Source organism: Trachinotus anak, unplaced genomic scaffold (assembly GCF_046630095.1).
Source record: "Trachinotus anak isolate AG129_WGS33_773 ecotype Australia unplaced genomic scaffold, CSIRO_AGI_Tana_v1 ptg000001l, whole genome shotgun sequence".
NCBI lineage: Eukaryota > Metazoa > Chordata > Actinopteri > Carangiformes > Carangidae > Trachinotus > Trachinotus anak.
In genome coordinates this window covers 4556296-4575128 of record NW_027273852.1, presented here as the reverse complement: position 1 = coordinate 4575128, position 18833 = coordinate 4556296, and the positions used below count along the sequence as shown (strand labels likewise).

At 39.5% G+C, this 18833-nt stretch overlaps 3 protein-coding genes across 13 annotated transcripts; 2 read left to right on the top strand and 1 right to left on the bottom strand.

Annotated features, from left to right (window-relative positions):
- Window positions 1-484: 484 nt before the first annotated feature.
- Window positions 485-5519, top strand: LOC139635971 (ADP-ribosylation factor-like protein 6). Of its 4 annotated transcripts, XM_071503623.1 has the most exons (9): window positions 485-856; window positions 1073-1123; window positions 1223-1284; window positions 1429-1497; window positions 1598-1692; window positions 2433-2562; window positions 3219-3274; window positions 3403-3415; window positions 4109-5519. In XM_071503623.1, exons 1-9 carry the CDS (start codon window positions 734-736, stop codon window positions 4140-4142), a joined length of 633 nt encoding a protein of 210 aa, XP_071359724.1. In that variant the 5' UTR covers window positions 485-733; the 3' UTR covers window positions 4143-5519. The 4 variants fall into 4 exon arrangements, with proteins under 4 accessions (XP_071359724.1, XP_071359807.1, XP_071359886.1 ...); XM_071503706.1 differs by lacking the exon at window positions 3403-3415 and having other exon boundaries at window positions 487-856; XM_071503785.1 differs by lacking the exon at window positions 1073-1123 and having other exon boundaries at window positions 493-856.
- LOC139635476 (F-box only protein 47-like) lies at window positions 5073-11953 on the bottom strand. Of its 2 annotated transcripts, XM_071502966.1 has the most exons (11): window positions 11801-11953; window positions 11368-11557; window positions 10467-10628; window positions 10258-10334; window positions 9671-9745; window positions 9040-9148; window positions 8513-8686; window positions 7933-8082; window positions 7499-7641; window positions 6152-6311; window positions 5073-5209 (listed from the first exon to the last, which is right to left on the bottom strand). In XM_071502966.1, the coding sequence occupies exons 2-11, from the start codon at window positions 11546-11548 to the stop codon at window positions 5109-5111; spliced, it is 1332 nt and encodes a 443-aa protein (XP_071359067.1). In that variant the 5' UTR covers window positions 11549-11557; window positions 11801-11953; the 3' UTR covers window positions 5073-5108. The 2 variants fall into 2 exon arrangements, with proteins under 2 accessions (XP_071359067.1, XP_071358987.1); XM_071502886.1 differs by lacking the exon at window positions 11801-11953 and having other exon boundaries at window positions 11368-11563.
- On the top strand, window positions 11566-17408 carry LOC139635578 (claudin-14-like). Of its 7 annotated transcripts, none has more exons than XM_071503506.1 (6): window positions 11566-11706; window positions 12395-12584; window positions 12873-13201; window positions 14229-14464; window positions 14638-14899; window positions 16179-17408. In XM_071503506.1, the coding sequence occupies exons 5-6, from the start codon at window positions 14666-14668 to the stop codon at window positions 16692-16694; spliced, it is 750 nt and encodes a 249-aa protein (XP_071359607.1). In that variant the 5' UTR covers window positions 11566-11706; window positions 12395-12584; window positions 12873-13201; window positions 14229-14464; window positions 14638-14665; the 3' UTR covers window positions 16695-17408. The 7 variants fall into 7 exon arrangements, with proteins under 7 accessions (XP_071359607.1, XP_071359357.1, XP_071359523.1 ...); XM_071503256.1 differs by lacking the exon at window positions 14229-14464 and having other exon boundaries at window positions 12873-12919; window positions 13051-13201; window positions 16179-17402; XM_071503422.1 differs by lacking the exon at window positions 14229-14464 and having other exon boundaries at window positions 13051-13201; window positions 16179-17402.
- The last annotated feature ends 1425 nt before the right edge of the window (window positions 17409-18833 follow it).

Genomic DNA, 18833 nt, shown 5'->3' with positions numbered 1-18833 from the left:
GATATAAAAATAAAATGTAATGTTATTATTGTCAGGTTTATTTAACTTTTATCACCCTTTGAAACCTGGCAACTTATATAAAATTGTACACGTAACTCATAACCAAAAGATGGAGCTGTTGGACAATTGGCCATCTCCAGAGCTGCCATGTGAAAAGTCCAAATTGAATTCCTGTTGTTATTATGCAAATGTTACCTTAGATATGAAATTCAAAGAAACCTCTTTATGAAAACACATTTCCCACTCTCGTTCACCTTCCAGGGCTTATAATATGTTATAATATGAGATGATTGTGACAATAGCCTCTTTGTTATTTTGCCATGACATTTGTATGTGCATTTGTGAATGTTGTTTCTTTTTTCTTGTAAATTTACTCCCCTCCCCTCCCCTCCCTTCCCTCCCTCCCGAGGAGGTAAGGTGCTTTAGGGTAATAAATCAAATGCATCAGGATGGGAGGCCTGGGAAGTTACATACTCAGTGATCAGGTCACCGGGTGGTTCACAAAGCTTAATTCGCCTTAATAGGATTACCTGTCACAAGCTGGGATGCCCAGGCAGCGTCTTAGCTCGTGACACTATTCTCAGCAAGTGGTCACACACTATTCAAGGCAATGTTTGTCATCAGTGTTTGCTTTCATCAGATTTTGCAAATATAGTACATTTAATTAGCAGTAATCAGACCATCTATGGGTTGATGTGTTAAAAATTGAATGGTGCAGAGGTAATTGAGTCTAATGGGGCTGCTGGATAAACTGTCGGGCTGGCTCGGCCTGAGGAAGAAAGAGGTTAACGTTTTGTGTTTGGGACTGGACAACAGCGGTAAAACCACCATCATCAACCAACTGAAGCCAGCTAATGTAAGTACATGACACTGGGCTTCACTGTGAATGCATTTTAATGTTTTGTTCAAAAGATAATTGTGGAGCTGTGAGGACTGCCATCTGGGTACACTGATTTGTTATACACATAAATCTTTACTAATACCATATGATAATTTGGGATACATCTTATGAGAAGGCCTGTCAAAATCTCCTTTATTTCACTGCAATCATTCACTGATTGCTTGTTTTCAGCATTCGAATCATTTAGGTCCATTGTCAGAAGAGTGGAAACATGTTAGTCAGGTAAAGCCCATATCATACTTTCCTTATAGCGTTTCCTTGTTGACATGCTTTTGCCATTACTTGTCTGTTTTGTGTGTTTGTGTGTGTGGGTGCATGCAGACCCAGGCACAAGAAATAGTCCCAACAATTGGTTTCAACATTGAAAAGTTCAAGAGTTCAAGGTAGACTCCAATAGACATTCATAATGTTTGTTTGTCTTTTTTATTCATTTTTGACTAGTTTACAGGAATGAAAGTAAAAATGTCAAACACAGCAGTAAGTGTCATCCTGAGCTGATCTCCCGCTCTCTCTCCCTCTGCATGCAGCCTGTCTTTCACAGTGTTTGATATGTCTGGGCAGAGCAGATACAGAAACCTATGGGAGCACTACTACAAGTATGAAACACACAATATGCCCATCACTCATCAAATATGAAGAGACACAGTATTAGTGTGACACTGTGTCAGTTATAATGTCTTCTCCTGTCCTCCTCAGAGAAAGCCATGCCATCATATTTGTCATTGACAGCGGTGACAAACTGAGGATGGTTGTTGCCAAAGAGGAGCTGGATACTCTTCTCAACCATGAAGGTACAAAATACCCGTTTCCTGTCTCACTCATTGTTGATACAGTTTCCAGTCTATCCAGTCTGCTATGTTCACAACATCTGCAGGATACAGTCTACCAAGATGCACTGCATCAAATTTGGACTATTATAAAACATCTATCATGGTTCAAGGTTCGTACTTTACATCTGTGAAATAATGAAGAAAAAAACTGAATTGTATTTAATATCCTCTATATATGGTCACAGGTTGACCGTAGGATGCTCTGAAACTTAAGTAACAATTGCATTTAATTTAACACATGAATTCAATATGAATTTGTTTTTTTTTTTTTTAATTAGCATTAACATTAGCAGTGTCCTGAGTTTCAGCTGATCAGTACACCTTCAAGCAAAGACAATGAATGAAGTGAAGTCACTGAGTATCAAGTGCTAGTTTTAGTCTTCCATTATGACACCACCTTCTTCAACGCTGCCAGCTATTACATTTTTAGAAAACAAGTACAAATTTGAACGTCTTCATATAAAAAAATTATCATTACCATTTAAAGACACAACACAAATCAGCTTTTACTTTTGACCACCAAATCTGAAGAAATTCCCTCACAGTGTTACTGGGCGCTACGGACTGATGGATGGACAACCTCAAAACATAATGCCTCCTGCCCTGGCTATCGCCGGCACAGAGGCATGAAAATATTTGATTATGTTTATCTTGTTGTTGGCTGGTAACTCACTGGTCTACATATCTGTCTCATTATCCAGATATCCACAGCAAAAGGATACCAGTATTGTTCTTCGCTAACAAGATGGATCTGCGGGATGCCATGTCCTCTGTCAAGGTCTCACAGATGTTGTGTTTGGAGAACATCAAAGACAAACCCTGGCACATCTGGTAATATATCTGTCATATTTCTCCAAACAGGCTGCACATTTTCAGTCCAAAACTCCCACTTAGCTCTTTATTTCTTCTGTTTACGCACTTTTTCAGTACAGTCGTACAAAGTCCTGCTGTGGCATGCACGTGACCACATTATGGTAAAATATTCACCCTGATGAGGTGTCTCTAAGCAAAGGCAGAGAAAGTCAACAACCTCCAGAGGCATTATTAAGTAATTTGCCTCAGCAATCATTAAAGTATTTGGCAGCTTTAAAGGAAGTGGATTAAACTGACTGAATTCAGCCAAGCCCTGCCACTTCCCCATCCGCAACATGATGTGCTTCCAGAGTTACAGCTTAAAGTCTTAAACAGAGACAATAAAGTGACCAGGAGCAGTTACTCTCTAGTTTCTTCCTGGGTCTGTTTCCAAAGTCTGTTCGCTGTATGTGTCCTTTCCCATGGCTCATAGGTTAAACATTGTTGGGAGGCACAGCAACGGAAGTCTGGCTCTTTCATATCCTTGTGTTTTACACCCTGTTTACTCATTAGACAGATGGAAAGCAGATGGATTAAGAGCTAGACAGCTTTAAACATCCAAGATCCAAGAAAAGTCATGAGAAAGTGAATGTGTGCCACAAGGAGATTAACTCCTGACATCTTATTTTTTTCAGTGCCAGCAATGCTATCAAGGGAGAGGGCCTACAGGAAGGGTTGGACTGGCTACAAGGTAACACCTCTGTTTAGTACATTTAATAAAACTGTCATCATTAGGCCAAAATAGAAAAGAGATGTTAAAATACTGTCTGCACTGTGTCTACAACCCTAATTAAGTCATGTTTTTCCCCCCACTCATAGAACAAATTGCACAGTAAGTATTATATATTATAGTATCATGTTAATGTGAGGTAATTGTGGTGGTAGATAGAGCTCAGCATCTTCCTGGATGGGATTTAAATCATGTGAGCTTTCCCAAAAACACAAGACTATTTAATATTAAGAGAAAAAAAGTAATTTTAAAATAACTTAATCTGCCCTAAAAAATAGATTTATTCCATCCAAATGAAGCTTTTGTGTGGTATATACTGTAGATCAGCGGTTCCCAACTGAAAGGTATTGCAAGTTTACTGACAAATCACTTTCAAAACAGTACAATTTTGGTGAAAAAACAAAAAAACAAAGTTTTAAAATGAAATAATGTTTAAAATGTCAGGGTCAGATGTGGGCCGCCAACATTTTTGAGATTTTCAAGTGGGCCGTGTGTTGGAAAGGTTGGGAACAGCTACTATACATCTTTCAGTTATTTTTGACCTTCACTTGTCCAATTTGAATGTAAAGCTTGTGCTGTGTACATGTCCTGCAAGATCACGGTTACTCACTTTTTGCAAAAATGTTTTGTGACCACTAAGATCAGATGTTTTTCAATTCATAAAGAGTTAATGTTTTGTATAAGTTATTGTTTTCAGTTTGAACCTGTATCCAAAAAACAGTCATGTATGAAAAAATCACCACAGACTCAGACACAGAAAAAACAGTCATTCGTCTTTTTTTTTTCTCCTGCCAGATCATATCAAAACAATGAACACATGAATGACTGAAATGCCTGTGACCATGGACGCATTGTGGATGTGGTAAACTGGATTTGGAGTACTCATCACACCTGATGTTGTAGGCCTTAAACTTCAATGACAAATAGCCCAGTACTTCCTGTGCATGCTACAAATTTAACACCATGTGTTGTTAATAGTAGAACTTGTATAACTACTCTAAGTTTAAAGCTCCCAGTGGTAAAACAGATCACTGAAACAAATGTAAATGCAGTCTGAATATAATTTGTTTAAATTTGAAACATCTTTAATGTCATTTCTCTGTACATTAATATCTAAAATTTTCTATCTGAAACTGCTTATTTTTTATTCTATGATGAATGCTTTATTAATTTCATCGACTGTTTTGTTTTGTTTCTTTTTAGTTTATGAAAATGCTGTCAGAACTGTTAATATTGTTCTACCTAGAGGATGATAAAACTTGCTGTTTTCTCAGTGCATGCTGTGCCACAAAGATATAAAAATGAGGACAAATTAGAAATGACAATACCAATTTAATAAGTTATTCAATAACAATGTAATTATTGTATCACAACTATATTTACACAGGAAGGTGCAATGTGAATAAATACATAGTGTCAAATAAATATTGTTACTGTTAATGAATAAATATTAAATAAATTAACATCCAAGATGGTTTAAGAACAAGATTTTTAAACTTTGAGAGAAATATAAAACTTGTATAAATAACCATGCTGTTTAGTCAAAGTAGTTAAACATTTTCAACCAGCAAAGGCAAATTGTTTTTTATAGTCTATTTTACTGTCAGACAAATTCATCCTCAGATTTCTCTGAACTTAGTATGACAACACTTCTCATGTTCAAGTCCTACTATTGTTGTGAAGGTCCATCACTCTATTTCACTCTTTAATATCTCCCCTTCTTCACCGGCACTTGTTTCCTCCCCAGTTCTTCCTCCTCTCCTCCACTTCTTGTCAGGTTTAATCTGCATCAGTCCTATTTCAGGAACATGTGGAGGAATTTAGTGTGGAAGCGAGCACTGGAGTCCAGGAGGACACACAGGTTCTGGAAAGTCTCGCTGTCTTCAAGGTGGTTCCCTGGAAAGCATTATAGTGACGTAATTGATATTTTATATAGATTTTAGTATGTGCCTCTTCAGGACTCTAGAAACAATCTGAGAAGTGAATATGCCTCCTTGGTTGAACTGTTCACAACTCACAGACACGTGCAGCCTGTGTTGAGGGTTGCAAATGAGCATTGCTTAGCTGTGAAAGGTCACGGGCCAAAAAGGGGGAGAGTGGTCTACAGAAGACAAATTTTAATACATGTTCAGTATGTGGGTAAATGTGAGTGTAGTGGCAGGAATTTCAATGTTCAACCTACAATAAACACCTTTTTTAAATGCTATCTCCCAATCTTTTGTCACACACTCTATGACAAAAACCCACTCCAGTTTGCTCCAGAGTGAACAGCAAAACAGGTTGATTTTTTTTTATGAATTCACAATAGCACAGAGCTAAACAATGTAATGAATGGGGCCCTCCACTTGTATTACTGGCCATTAGCATTAGGTGATAAAATTGAGAAAAACAAAAACACATCCACTGAGCTGAAAATAAGAGGATTCCCAGTAAATGCCATCTTTCTGGGCTGTCACACACAAACAGACACAGCCAAACAAATTCCTCCTCACTGCAGGGATAATCATTTATCTACTACACCTCAGCCATGCAACTTAATGTTTTCTCTCTACATAGGGTATGTGAACTGTATCAATACAGTACACAATATATTTTTACCATTTTACATCTCATCTGTAAATCTTATTCGTGCAACTCCCATTCATATTGTCTTATGTTAACCATTAAGATCCTATTATAATTGCAATATCCAAATATTGTGGTGTTTTATTACTTGGTGCAAAGAACCAGTGTCCCCACAGGTTCATGTTATCTATCCATTTGTCCAAGATGTATTTTGGGTGTAAAGACAGTACTAAAGAACTTTATGGAATAAAATTTATACTATAAAAAACTTACCTGCAACAGAAAACTCAAAGAACTCCCTGGTGATTTCTGAAAACATGTTCTCCACTTGTTGGATGAAGCAGAACCTTTCAGGAGCTGTGCTGAAGGCCTTGCAGATCTGTTCTACCAACTTCACCGCCCACTTCATGTGATAGCCATCCTTCTCGCACACCTAAAGACAAAGCCATACAAAACAGAAAACTCAAAAAACAGGCCCTTTCTCGCAACACAAACTTTGTCATTGCTTTAATCTAGAAAACAGATTTAATTCATAAGCTTAACAATTATGAGTTAATAATAATTTGGTGTGACTACAAGTCGGAAAACACACAGGGCTAATTTGTCATAAAACCTTCAATGAAAATCAGCAAAATAATGCATGTAATGAAATCAGGTTGGAGGAAACAACTGCACACATTGTTAATAGAGAGAAAATACCCTCATGATGATAACAACCAAGCAGCAACCTCCAGCAGTGAAGTGCTGAAAACTGTTATTCTTGTTTCTGGCTCCAAAAGTGAGTCAATCCCCACAGACTTCCATGATAAAATACTCAACTTTACAACAGAAATAAACATGTTTACAGCCTGGGACAAAAAACTGTTTTAGTCTGTATAGCTAATTTCCAACTGTACAGGTGCTGAATTTTTATATAACTCCCCTATTTAAATTCTATTAAGGCTTAAAGTTATGCATAATTGAGGGCGTGCCGCTTTGAGTGACAGGTGGTTGAGCATATTCTCGCCAGAAACCGGCATTCACGGACGGCCCGGTTCCACACACGCCTCACCTCTGTGCCGATTTTGGGATAAGCCGAGAGTTAGGCGCAGTCAGGCCAGGATAGAGCAGCCCACTCTGAGCTTCAAAACCACTATTCAGAAACCTATAGGTGAGATCACAGAGTCTACGTCCATCTTTGTATACAGTCTATGACATCAACCAGCTTGCTTTGCTATTTTTTAAGTTCAGTACTGTTTGAATTAAAGCTATGGCATCCCTATGAGGAGGCGACAGAGGAACTCATTAAAATCAGCACCATGGACAGCACAAGTGCCCACAGATGACAACTAAATTGAGAAAGACAACAATTAGGTATATTCAGACTGCTACCGTGGAGGGAGACCTTTCCAAACTATGTCCCTGCTTCCTGCCTAGTGCATGCTGGGTCAGTCTCCAGCCCCCTCAGCCTGGACAGAAATGAGCAGGCGTGGCAAAATAAGTGCCTCAAACTAATCCTGGATGCACATCCAACCTGAATTTATGTTCAGTCTTATACTAATCAACTGTACAATAATTATGTAGTCTAACTGCATCATATCAAAACAGAAAAGGGCAACACTGGCCAACCAGTTCTCTCACCAGTATGATGTAGACGATGAGTCTGGAGATCTCAGGGAGTCGTCCATTCAGGGCCTTGCTGGCCAGAACAGTGTAGCAGAGACTGCTGCCACACAGCACCAGGAGACGAGCTACGTTCTCCACATGCCATGGCTGAGGAATAACTGGACGGGGTGAAGAGGACAACCAAGTCCATCAAACTGTTCATTTAATCTACAATATCACATCAGCTTAATATACTGAAATGTTTGAATCCTGAATCTGAAGATCTTCAAGTCAACTGCTTGCTGCTGCCAGATCAATCAATGCTTGATTATGCCATCTAATTAATACTATAGACTATAAGACTTCTTTGCTGATGGGACCATGGTCTAAAGTCTTTGGGGTCCATAGACTATGTGTCTATTTGGAGGTCTGTGACGTGAAGACATTTGAGAACCACTTAAGTACGTTACCAATGAGCTCCTCCAGGATTGCCAGCATTGAGTTGGTGGTCCAGCCTTTGACTGCCAGTTTGCCAAAAAGCAGGAGCATGGCCTTGGCCAGGTCCCACAGAGCGTTGAGAGACTGCCCCCTGTTCACCAAATTCTGCCAACCAAGAGTACCTGCATGTAGAGAGAAACTCACTCACTTATGAGTCAATATGTTTTGATTCTAACTACGTGTGGTTTACTCAAACTGAAACCTTATGTTGTACATTTTAATCAAATTTCCACATATCTGAACATAAATTACCAACCATAGCCAAAGTGGGAGCAGTCATTTTTTTCATTGGTGAGAAATCTGGTGCAGAGAGGAATCAATTTCAGGGTAATACTCACCACTAACCTATAATTCATGGAATTTAATTATATTTTAAAGAGAAGACTAGAAAAGGACATTTACATTCTGATCATATTCTCAGGGTGTGAGTGTTGAAAAATCAAGGAAACATCCCTCTCAGCAAAACAAAAATCAGTCTCATAAAATCAAATAAACAAACACCCCACTAACTGAATCTTTTTTATTAACTGTTCAGTATGAATGTTATCTAACCCTCAGGAAGCAGGGGTCCGTAGAGGATGAACAGTAAGCGTGCCTGGCTGACCATGGGCCAAGGCTTCAGGAGTTGTGTTAGCCAGAAATGACACTCTGGCTGGTCCGACCATGGGTCCAACAGAACCTGACGGCAGAAAAGACGGAGCTGCAGCTCCTGGTACCACATCATCCCTGACGAAAAGACATACAGACAAGCAAATTAACAACATTTTTGTATCATGCTTCTTCTCAACCGTAAAAGGCCCAGAGTAACTAAGAGAGTCGCTTCACTTTATCCTTCTGCACCACTATTATCACCCTTTTCTCTGACTTTGTAGCCACTCAGATTTAAACTAACTCAGATCAGTCACAACCTTGACTGCCCTGTATCTGAGCCAGAGAGAGTGTAATCAATAATCTATGAGGATTTCAGACCGGACGTAGTTGGTGAGAATGATGTCCTCCATGGATTGTTTTCCATGTTACACTTCGGCTCTGACCTCAACATTCAGCTGTATTTTCACTCCCATACATGAAACACACACCTGGTTTTGCAGTGATAACAGCCTCAATTTTTTGCAGCAGGTTTGTGACGTCACACACGAAGTTGAACACTCTGTGGCACTCCAGCTCATCCCACCCTGCAATAAGTGTCTGCAAAGGAATTAACATAATGTCAGCTCATATTTTATTTCATAAGCAGTATCAAATATTTTCCCACTAAGAAAAAGGCAAGACAAAGATGACTCATGTTGAGAAAGCCAGGATTTTCAGGTATCTGTGATCTGGAGAGTGTGCTGTGTTATGCCACCTGAGGTCCAATAAAGACTAGATGTACTGTAAAAACAGCATGCAACCACAAATGCAAGTGAGAACATCTCAGTTCTGAGAAGAGCTAATATTATGTTTTTATCTGTGTCTGGTGATGCGCTTTAGCGTCTCACTTCACTAGGCTGCACTTACAGGGTGTGAATGTCTGTTACTGACAACTTTTTTTCTTTACTAACTACTTTTTCACAAAGAGGAGGATGTCTGAAAGCTTCATTAAGTCAGGGAATCTGCCTGTACTTATATTGTGTTTATCCACTTTTAACTGTACCTGATTTGTGATTTTGTTTAATTACATTCAAGGAGTAATTAATTACACAGTTTCTGGACTTTACATGAGTCCCTCACCCGAAGGAAGACACCATAGCTGGAAAAGCCAATGCAGTCTGGAGTTAGACACTGCTCCAACATGAAGCAGGGAGTCTGAAACACAGCAATAAGACAACTTTGTGAGACTATTGTGCCCATTCAAAACTACCTGTTACCTCAAATAACTATTAGGGCAGAACTATATATTAGCTATATATTAGTTTCTGTTATCCTGCTTAATGCGCAATTTGAAATTGCAAGCTTCAAAATGAGTAATAGAAACATGCAAATTTTGAAAAAAACTTTCAAATGTTGAAAACAAATTACTACTCCACAAAGCAATATTTTGCAAAATTGAAATGGAAACACTCTCTTCACATTCAAGTCACGGCACCTGCCTTATCATGCCCCAGGTTTAATTTGAATGATATGACAAGAGGAGAAATTTGCTTCTGTTTTGCACAAAACTGCAATGGAAACCCGGCTAATGACACTGTAGGCCTGTGAAATGGTCACATTCCACATAGTGTCAATAAAAATGATAATCCTATCAAAAGAAAGGCTAAAGCATTTAACACATCATAATATTCTGTTCTTGCTTGTCATCTCACCTCCCCATTTCTTACCTCTGATAACCTGCTGAAGATGAACTTTAACCTCTCCTTTGTTGGTAGCAACAGAGTACATCTCTTGAACAATAAACCTGAGAAAGTCAACATAAAAGCAGTTAAGTAAAAAAAAAAAAAAAAAGACAGATTATGTTGTTACTTATCCTTAGTACTTTGTGAGGATCATACAAAACAAAACATTTAGCAAAATATAAATTGCTGCTTACCCAGGCTTCTGTAGAGTCCAATAGTGGATCTCTGCTCAGCGAAGGTGGAGTGGTGAAAGCTTTGGATGATCATTTTATTCCTCCACGCCAGGGTGGAGATGTAGTCCACAACACGTCTAGTGATTTCTTTAGACACCATGCTAAACACACTGATCTCCACCACTGAAAAAACACAAACATTTTCATTCACAAAACTGCATGTGTCTCAATGAACCTACTACACTGTAATATCGAAACTGAAATTTCAATTTGAGTGGGAATTTCAGAGGGAATGGTCATTTTTGTATTTCAATTTCACTGAAAAAAATATAAATAAAAATGACGATGATTTGATTTTTCCTGGAGTCTCTACTAAACAAGCATGTTCGATTATGTGAGAGTATGAGTTTTAGGCTGGGGCATCTCTATAGCACCACAATGCTTCATTTATAATAGTTTATTGAGACACGTTCTTTATCGATTTCTATAATATTTCAATTAATTGTTCAGCCCTAGAGAAAAGCATTTTCTTTACTGAATTGTCTCAAAGTATCCTAAAAGAGGTTTAACTGAAGAGATGGATATAATTTTTGGTACAAACATGGTAAACCTGTATTTGCTGTGCACACTGCATATACTACACAAATGTTCTGAGATATTTATTCATAGTTCATAGTAACATAAATACCTTTAATGCTACAATTCATGAATATACAAAACTTCACATGAAATTTAAAAAATATCCAATGTGTCTTTCATTTTTTTGTTCTTAACCCAAAATGACATAGAAGTTGCAAAAACTTTCACACCACTCTTGACTCTGACTTTGACCAATTTAAATAAAATTAAAGCCTGTGCAGCAGACAGGGTGGCACATTTCCACTGTTACAATGTTGTGTTACAACTAGCCAGTTATACTTACAGGACAGTTTGTCCAGGATCATGCCAAACACCTCGGATGGGAGCCTGTAAAAGAAGCTGGTGCTGGTGATGCACTGGCTGCGGGTCATGATGGTTCTGGCCAGACGGAGGGTCCCCTTGTACTGCTGGGGCTTGTGTGTCAGGGTGTACCTCTCAGCATTTCTGGAGGTTTTCCTCACCATGACCGTCGACTGCATTCAAAAAGATAAAGCACATTTAGCAAATAGCTAAATCTGAAAGAGTTTTACTTTTCTCTCCCCGGTGAAGAACCAACCAGGCTAAGTCACAAGCTAACCTAGCTAGCTTTAGCTAAACTGAACTCCTGACAAACTGGTGCCGGGTAAGTTGTGACTTTATAAACGTTTCCGTTTATGTAGCCGCAAAAAGAAGCATCTACTTAACAGGATTATAAGATAGTGTTAAAAGTAGCTTACCAATACTATTAACTTTAGGGCAGGTAATGTCAGCTGTAAATGTGCAGTCAGATGTGTTAGCTAGCTTTAGCCGTCTTTGACGACTCGGTCACAACGGCGCGAAACAAACAACTGTAAAGTAAACAAAAGTGTGAAGACGCGGCCCTTTCATCTTTGTGCAACGAAAACAAAAAAATATTAAAATAGATTGAAAACTATACAAAATTATATATAGTTACAAGTAAGGTAAAGTATTCAGCATGACACTAAAGTAATATGAGCAGTGAAACTTTTAATTTAATGAGTTCTGTGGAAGAAAATGGTGCAAACATGCTAAGCTAGGCTAGTTTGCGCTCTATCTTGTGATTGTTGTGTGTATCTGCATAGATATTGTTAAAAAGCTTTGTTTAATATACAGAAGACTGCAGCTTTTCTGACCTCTGAACACATGAAAAAACTTTTTTTTAAAGGAGGAAGGCCTGTGCTACTGTGGTTGTGTTACCCTCCAGCAGTGTGCAACAAGCTATGCTCAGCTATGCTCAGCTGCTAATCACAGGATTATTCAGCTTCACTAAGACTATTAAGTGTTCTACATTCAAATGGCGTCTCCCACAGGCAGACCTTGGAGAGGATCATCCCCTCACTACAGGGCTACATGAGGGACCCAGGGGAAGAGCCAGGAAAATGCTCTTGTATACCAACAGGATGTCACGGCGGGCTGAGGCTCAGAGGGACGGAGCCATATGCAAGAAGATGGACTTAGAAGATGAATCCAGGATAAAACCACAGTTTTGAGTGACCTACGGTATGTGCCATATTATCATCAAGAACAGTTTGGCCTTCAGCTTTGCAGTGCTGTTCAGTGCAGTGTTGCTTTAACTGGTTAAATGTCTGGTAACTGCAAGTAATTAATATGTATAATTCTCTGTAAGTTGATATGCGGATTTATGAAATGATCTTTTCATTCATTCGCTTTTATTTTGTATTTCATTATTTGTTATCCACAAGTCTGGAGATGCAGAGAGCTGCATTATTGAGACTAAAGCAGTGAGGACAATATCTCTTCTGTCTGTCTCTGCTCTGCCTCCAATAGTTGACATCCGCCCTGTTTATCTGTCCGGAGCAACAAGCCAGCAGCGGGTCTGTCTCTCATGTCATCCCTGACATGGTGCTCCTGACGATGACGAGAAAAATGCCGATGATGATATCTAGCCGGTCAAATATTTGACAATCCTGCAGCACACGCACATTTTACTTGTCTGTTAAAACAGAAGCAAAGACAAAAGGAGCTGGTCAGTGTGGAATCAACGCCAGTGACCCTGTTTCCCTGGAACTTCTCCAAATACGTCTCTAATACTTAGGACAAGTGTGCCGTTTGGACACCTGTGACCATGGCTCTGCGGTCTTCATGTAACCTTGTTGGTGAGTATTGAAATATGGAGAGCTTTTACTACTAAGTATTTAAAATGTGAAAGTTTAAGAAGTGGTGCACGCACAATATTTCATAGTTTAGAAATTGCAGTTGCCATTTGCTCAAAATTAGTCGGTTTGCAGTGATCAGTGACTAAACTGGGCTAATTTGGGGGCAAACAAATGTGAAACAAGATGCTTGTCACAGCTTTGCTTTTGTTCCTGTTGTCTTCTTGTTATGCCTTCAGTGTAGTCAATCATTAATTAAGCACAATGATGCCTGTATCTCTGATATTTAAGAGGCCCCAACAGTGTCAGGTCTAACACTGAACAATAATCAGGCTTTATAAACAGCTTCTGTTCTCTGAGGAAGTCAAAACAATGGGTCTGTATAAGCACAGATTGTCTACGCTGGTTTGAAATTTAAAGCCTTGTGGGCACAATGAGCAATTCTGAATTTAGGAAGTATTATTTGTCCATTTATCTAACACAGTGTCTTTTTCAGAGTCTTGGGTCATTGTTCTAAAAATATTTCCGCTCAGTATTCAGGATCTTTTCACCCAGAGAATATTTTGTTCAAAACATTGGGAAGGAACAAAAGTAAATGCTTAACTACCCATGAGTTTCTCATTTTACTGTGAGGGAGGGTTCTTTACTTGGGGCTTTACTAGGGGGCGGAGGGGATTTTTACTGCATTGAGTGTAAAACTGAGTGCTGAATGATCTCAAATCAGAGGGTAAATTGGAAAATTATTACAACAACAGTCACTAATATCCCTTATTTCCACAGTTTGGGGACCAATTCTGTGATCAAGTCATTCAGTCCCTCTCTCTCAAATACCCTGCAGAGCTGTAAAAAAATGTCAAAGTTAGTGGTTTATAACACTACTCTCAGCTTGGGCAGTTTCTGTAAATGTTTAATTTCCTCTCTCCCTCGCTCCTTTCCTGAGGGGTGGTGGAAAGCTTAACAAATAGTCTGCTGTGGTTTGCCCTCCAGAGGAGAGCGTTAAACAGGTGAAGCTGAACACTGCTCTCATTAGTTACAGATGCAGTCATCTGCCACTCACCAGAGACTGATGCCAGAATACTGAAAGTTTCCACAGCTATTTCTGCCTGCACTCCAGAGACACATGAGGAATGGCTCAGACGCTGTGACTGGATGTTAGCTCAGTGGAATTTCCTGTACTGCTGGGGACAATGCAGATAACAGGAGGAATCCAGCCACATCTTCAGCCTGTGGGACTGTAGTTTTCTTCCAAAAGTGCCTCTTTTTCAGGTGGTGATTGTTACATATGTTTAAAGTAGTTTCTTTGCATATGTAACCTGTGAATTCAGCATATATTCGTGAGCCTGAAGAGTGATGCACTTTTGAGACATCCAGGTGCTATTAATTGTTTCCTAGTGTGTAAACACGCTCATCAACTGTGACTATAACTTTGTACTTTGCAGTTTGAGCATCTGTCCGAGTGAAACAATCATGGCCAGCATGGCGGTTCAGCTCCTTGGCTTCTTCTTAGGACTCTTGGGACTTGTGGGAACGGTCGTTTCAACTCTGCTCCCCCACTGGCGCAGTACGGCCTACGTGGGCTCGAACATCATCACAGCCACCGCCTACATGAAAGGCCTGTGGATGGAGTGTGTTTGGCACAGCACTGGCATTTACCAATGTGAACTGTACAGATCTCTGCTGGCACTGCCACGTGACCTGCAGGTATTACACACACACCATTTAGTGACAGCCTTTTCCAAAGCAACTGAAAGTGCTGCATCTAACTTGCACCATGTTACCATGAGAAAAGCTGAAATGACCTCTTAAATAAGAGGATTTGCTGCTTTTCTCTGTTTTAGATCATCGTAAACTGAATGTTATCGGGTTTTGGACTATTGGTTGTCACAATGAAAAACAGTTATTAATATTAATTAAGAAGGTAATCAGCAGATTAATCTATAATTAAAATAATTGTAAGTTGTCCCTAATAATAATGAGTTCATGCAATTGCATTACCCATATTGATAGATGGAAGGTCAAGTATTGGAATGAGTCCAAAAGAATTACTTGCAAGTGTAAATTGTGTGCTATATGTCAATAAGAGCTCAGGATCAAGACTAAATTCTTAAAGCAATGACTTACACTTTAATGCAATGCTGGACAAATGGTTTATTGATATTAATTAACCAGGGTTTTGACTGATTGAAAAGTACTGTAGCTGCTTTGGGACAGAATGCACTTTGTGGCGACAGACTATCAGAATACAATTTTAACATTGCTCTACATCCTCATTGTTTGCACCCCCACAGACCACACTACTGTATGTGTGAAGATAAAAACAGATGAGAAGTTTTTATAATCATAATAATAATAAAAGTATTTGTGTAACCCTGTCGTAACACTTATGATGAAAGTGACAGCATATGAAGCATAGTGATTGCAGCAAATAAGGAAATATTTCTTGTTTTATTAATTATATGGGCTATGCCTAACAAATACTTAGTCTATTTGCTCTCTAAAGATTCATTCACAGACAAAGGAATGTACATTATGTTTTCTTACACTGGGACATTACTGCTTTGGATCAGTTAGATCCCAGAGAAGCCTCACTCCTTGTCAGACCTTGTCTGAGCAAACTTACAGAGCTCCAATAACAGAAATCCAAATAGTCATATTTGGGTTTTGGAATGAGATGTGCTTTATAAAAGGTTCTGTCAACACTAGTAACAGGTATAAAGAAAATGTAAATCCACTGTATATAATCATGTTTTACAGCTTTTGTTGCTGAGATCCCAAACAGTTGCAGTGTTTTTTGCAGTGGACTTCCAAAACATGTCAGCAGTTCAAAATCATGTTTTAGGCAATTCTCATAGAATTCAGTAATTTCATCAAATATGAAGGTGATAAAACAATGTTAACTGTGTTTTTTTTTGCTGATATAACATAAACAGAAGGATCTGTCCCAACATTAAAAGTGCTTGTCTATGCTCCTCCACATCAGGCAGCCCGGGCACTCATGGTGCTCTCTTGCATCACCTCAGTCCTGGCATCTGTAGTGTCTGTGATGGGGATGAAGTGTACCCGCTTTGCCCGTGGCTCGTTGATCAAGTCTCCGCTGGCGATGAGTGGGGGGATTTGTTTTCTCTGCGCTGGCTTACTCTGCCTGGTCACAGTGTCCTGGACCACCAACGATGTCATAATGGATTTCTACGACCCCTTCCTTCCCGCTGGGATGAAATATGAGATCGGCCTGGCTGTATACCTCGGTTACGCCTCGGCCTGCCTCAGTCTGAGCGGAGGACTGGTGTTGTGCTGGAGCAGCAGGGATGACAGGTCACAGAGTCCCCCTCATATGCACAGGAGCCATCATCACCAACCATCATCACCTCCCCCTGCCTTCAACAACTTATATCCCCCTGCTCCACTCTACAAACCCCCTGAGGCCCTGAAGGACAATCATGCCCCCTCGCTTTGTTCCCTTTCCAGCAGCGGCTATAGGCTCAATAACTACGTCTAAAACTGGGGGAGACACCGACACAGTAACTGTGAGGCCACAAGGTCTCTGTATGAATGAAAAAGATACTGCATGGTTCAAAACAGTCAGCTGAACCTCTTCAACTTATTTTTAATATCTGTCCAAGTATTTTTGCCTACTCCAAACCCATAATACAAGATGGAAAAGGGAAAAGAAAGGACCAATGTAAGTGAGAACTGAAACCTGTTGACCTGCTGCTATGCACCTACAGGACCAGGAGATGGCAACATTTCCCTCCAAATGTCACAGAAGAGATGACATAGATCAGTTTCCACACTCTCGCTCTATCACTTGTATTAATTAGATGTTCTGTCAAATTGTTATTGGAGCCTACTTTTTAGTTGGGTTTAACTCTTTGTGAAAGACAATACAAATACATTAGTACTTTTTAAGCATACACATTGCATTTAATGCCTGTATTCACTGTCTTTGAATCATTTTGAAGTTGACAAAAATATACAATTAATGTAAGTTTCTAATAATTTAAACACAAATGAAAAAAATAAAAACACTATAAATATTTAGAAAAGTATTCTCTTCTTTTGCCTTTTTCAGAGCAGACATGTCAACTTGTTAACGTAGCAGCACAACTGTAACTAATGGCCATTAGTTCAACATGTTCTCTACCTGCTTTGTCAACTCATAATATGGAAAGAGGCCTTTTGTCAATCTGTGAGGATGAGGTGGCTAAGTGCTACTTCTTGACCCTGAAATCCATTGATGACAGGCATTGAAATTGGACTTAATGGTTTAACCCTGCAACCCTTCTGTTGCTTGTGAAGCTCTGGTCAGTTAAAATCTTCAGTATAACACTTGTGTGCTGCACAGTGTGTCTTGTCTCACATCCCTCACACACACTTGCGTTAAGCTTGAAAAGGTCACTAGGTGGCGACAAATGTCTTCTGAGAAAGTCGCCCTCAGTTAGAATCAACTGTCTTGTCCTCATTGAAATGTAGTATAGGCTATCTTTTGGTTGACATTTAGCACTTTTAAGAGTAGCTCTTATATATAGACTGAGCCTTTAAATCATATATGTGAAACAGGAAGGATTATCACCTGGTGGATGCTGAATATGAAGTTGTTTGAGACTGTCTGCCTATAACTACCTGTGAAACTGTGGCTTATTTGTTAGAAAACCCTCCAATTAGAGCTGCCCTCTGTTGAGCAGCCTGCCAGCCACACACACACTAAATTAGAGGACATGTCACAATTCAAGTCACTTCTCTTATTCCCAGCAGTCAACTTCCTCATTTACATCAAGGAGCTAAACGACAATATATTGCTGGTGAAGAACGGAAAATGAATTTATTTTGGAATTCAGGAAAGAAGAACGCTTTTGGTGCATGGTTTCCCATGGGAACTGTACTGTTAAATGTGTGAAGCTGCTCTAGAAAAGTGAGTGAAATGTAATTATATTTTCAAAAGGCAACATACCAGAGCAAATGGTTAGATTTAATAAGGCCTCACACTAAACTCTCCATTGAGTAGCACCACTGATTCACTCATTAGAGCCTAAATGTTGGAAGCAAGAGAAGACGATGTGCTGAAGTGAATTTTTCTCATTTAGAAAGTGTTACTGTTGTGGGCGCTTAGTTTTCACATTTCAGCACCATGGACAGCGGAGTGACTGAGCCGAGGGAACCTCTGTAGTTCAGTATTGAGGGAAACACATTTTGAAGGAGAGGTGGTTGTTGTTCCTTTTCACCTCAGGTCTGGAGGCAGAAAATGCTCAAATATTGTCTCTCACATGGTGATTGTACTAAAAGTGACCAGAATAATACCATGTCATCCAGCATTGCCCCTCCCTCTTAACGTATGTGTGTGTATACGAGGAGACTTTGTAGTTTTGATTTTCAGAGAGAGTGGAGTGGTGCTCTTTGGGGGGAAAAGGCGTCAGAGTTGGACTGAATGCGTAAGGTGGGTCATTAAATGAAAAAGTAATCCTATGCAGGCCTTACATCCTCACCATTACCACCACCAGACCAGCCTTTGCAGAATAAACGCGATGCTTTAATCGTAGGGCAAGCGGGGACCTGGGCAAGATCGTAAATCAGGCCTGAAATGTAACCTGGCAAAGCAAAGGTTTCATCCACTGCCAGTATGATATTACGATATTGGAAA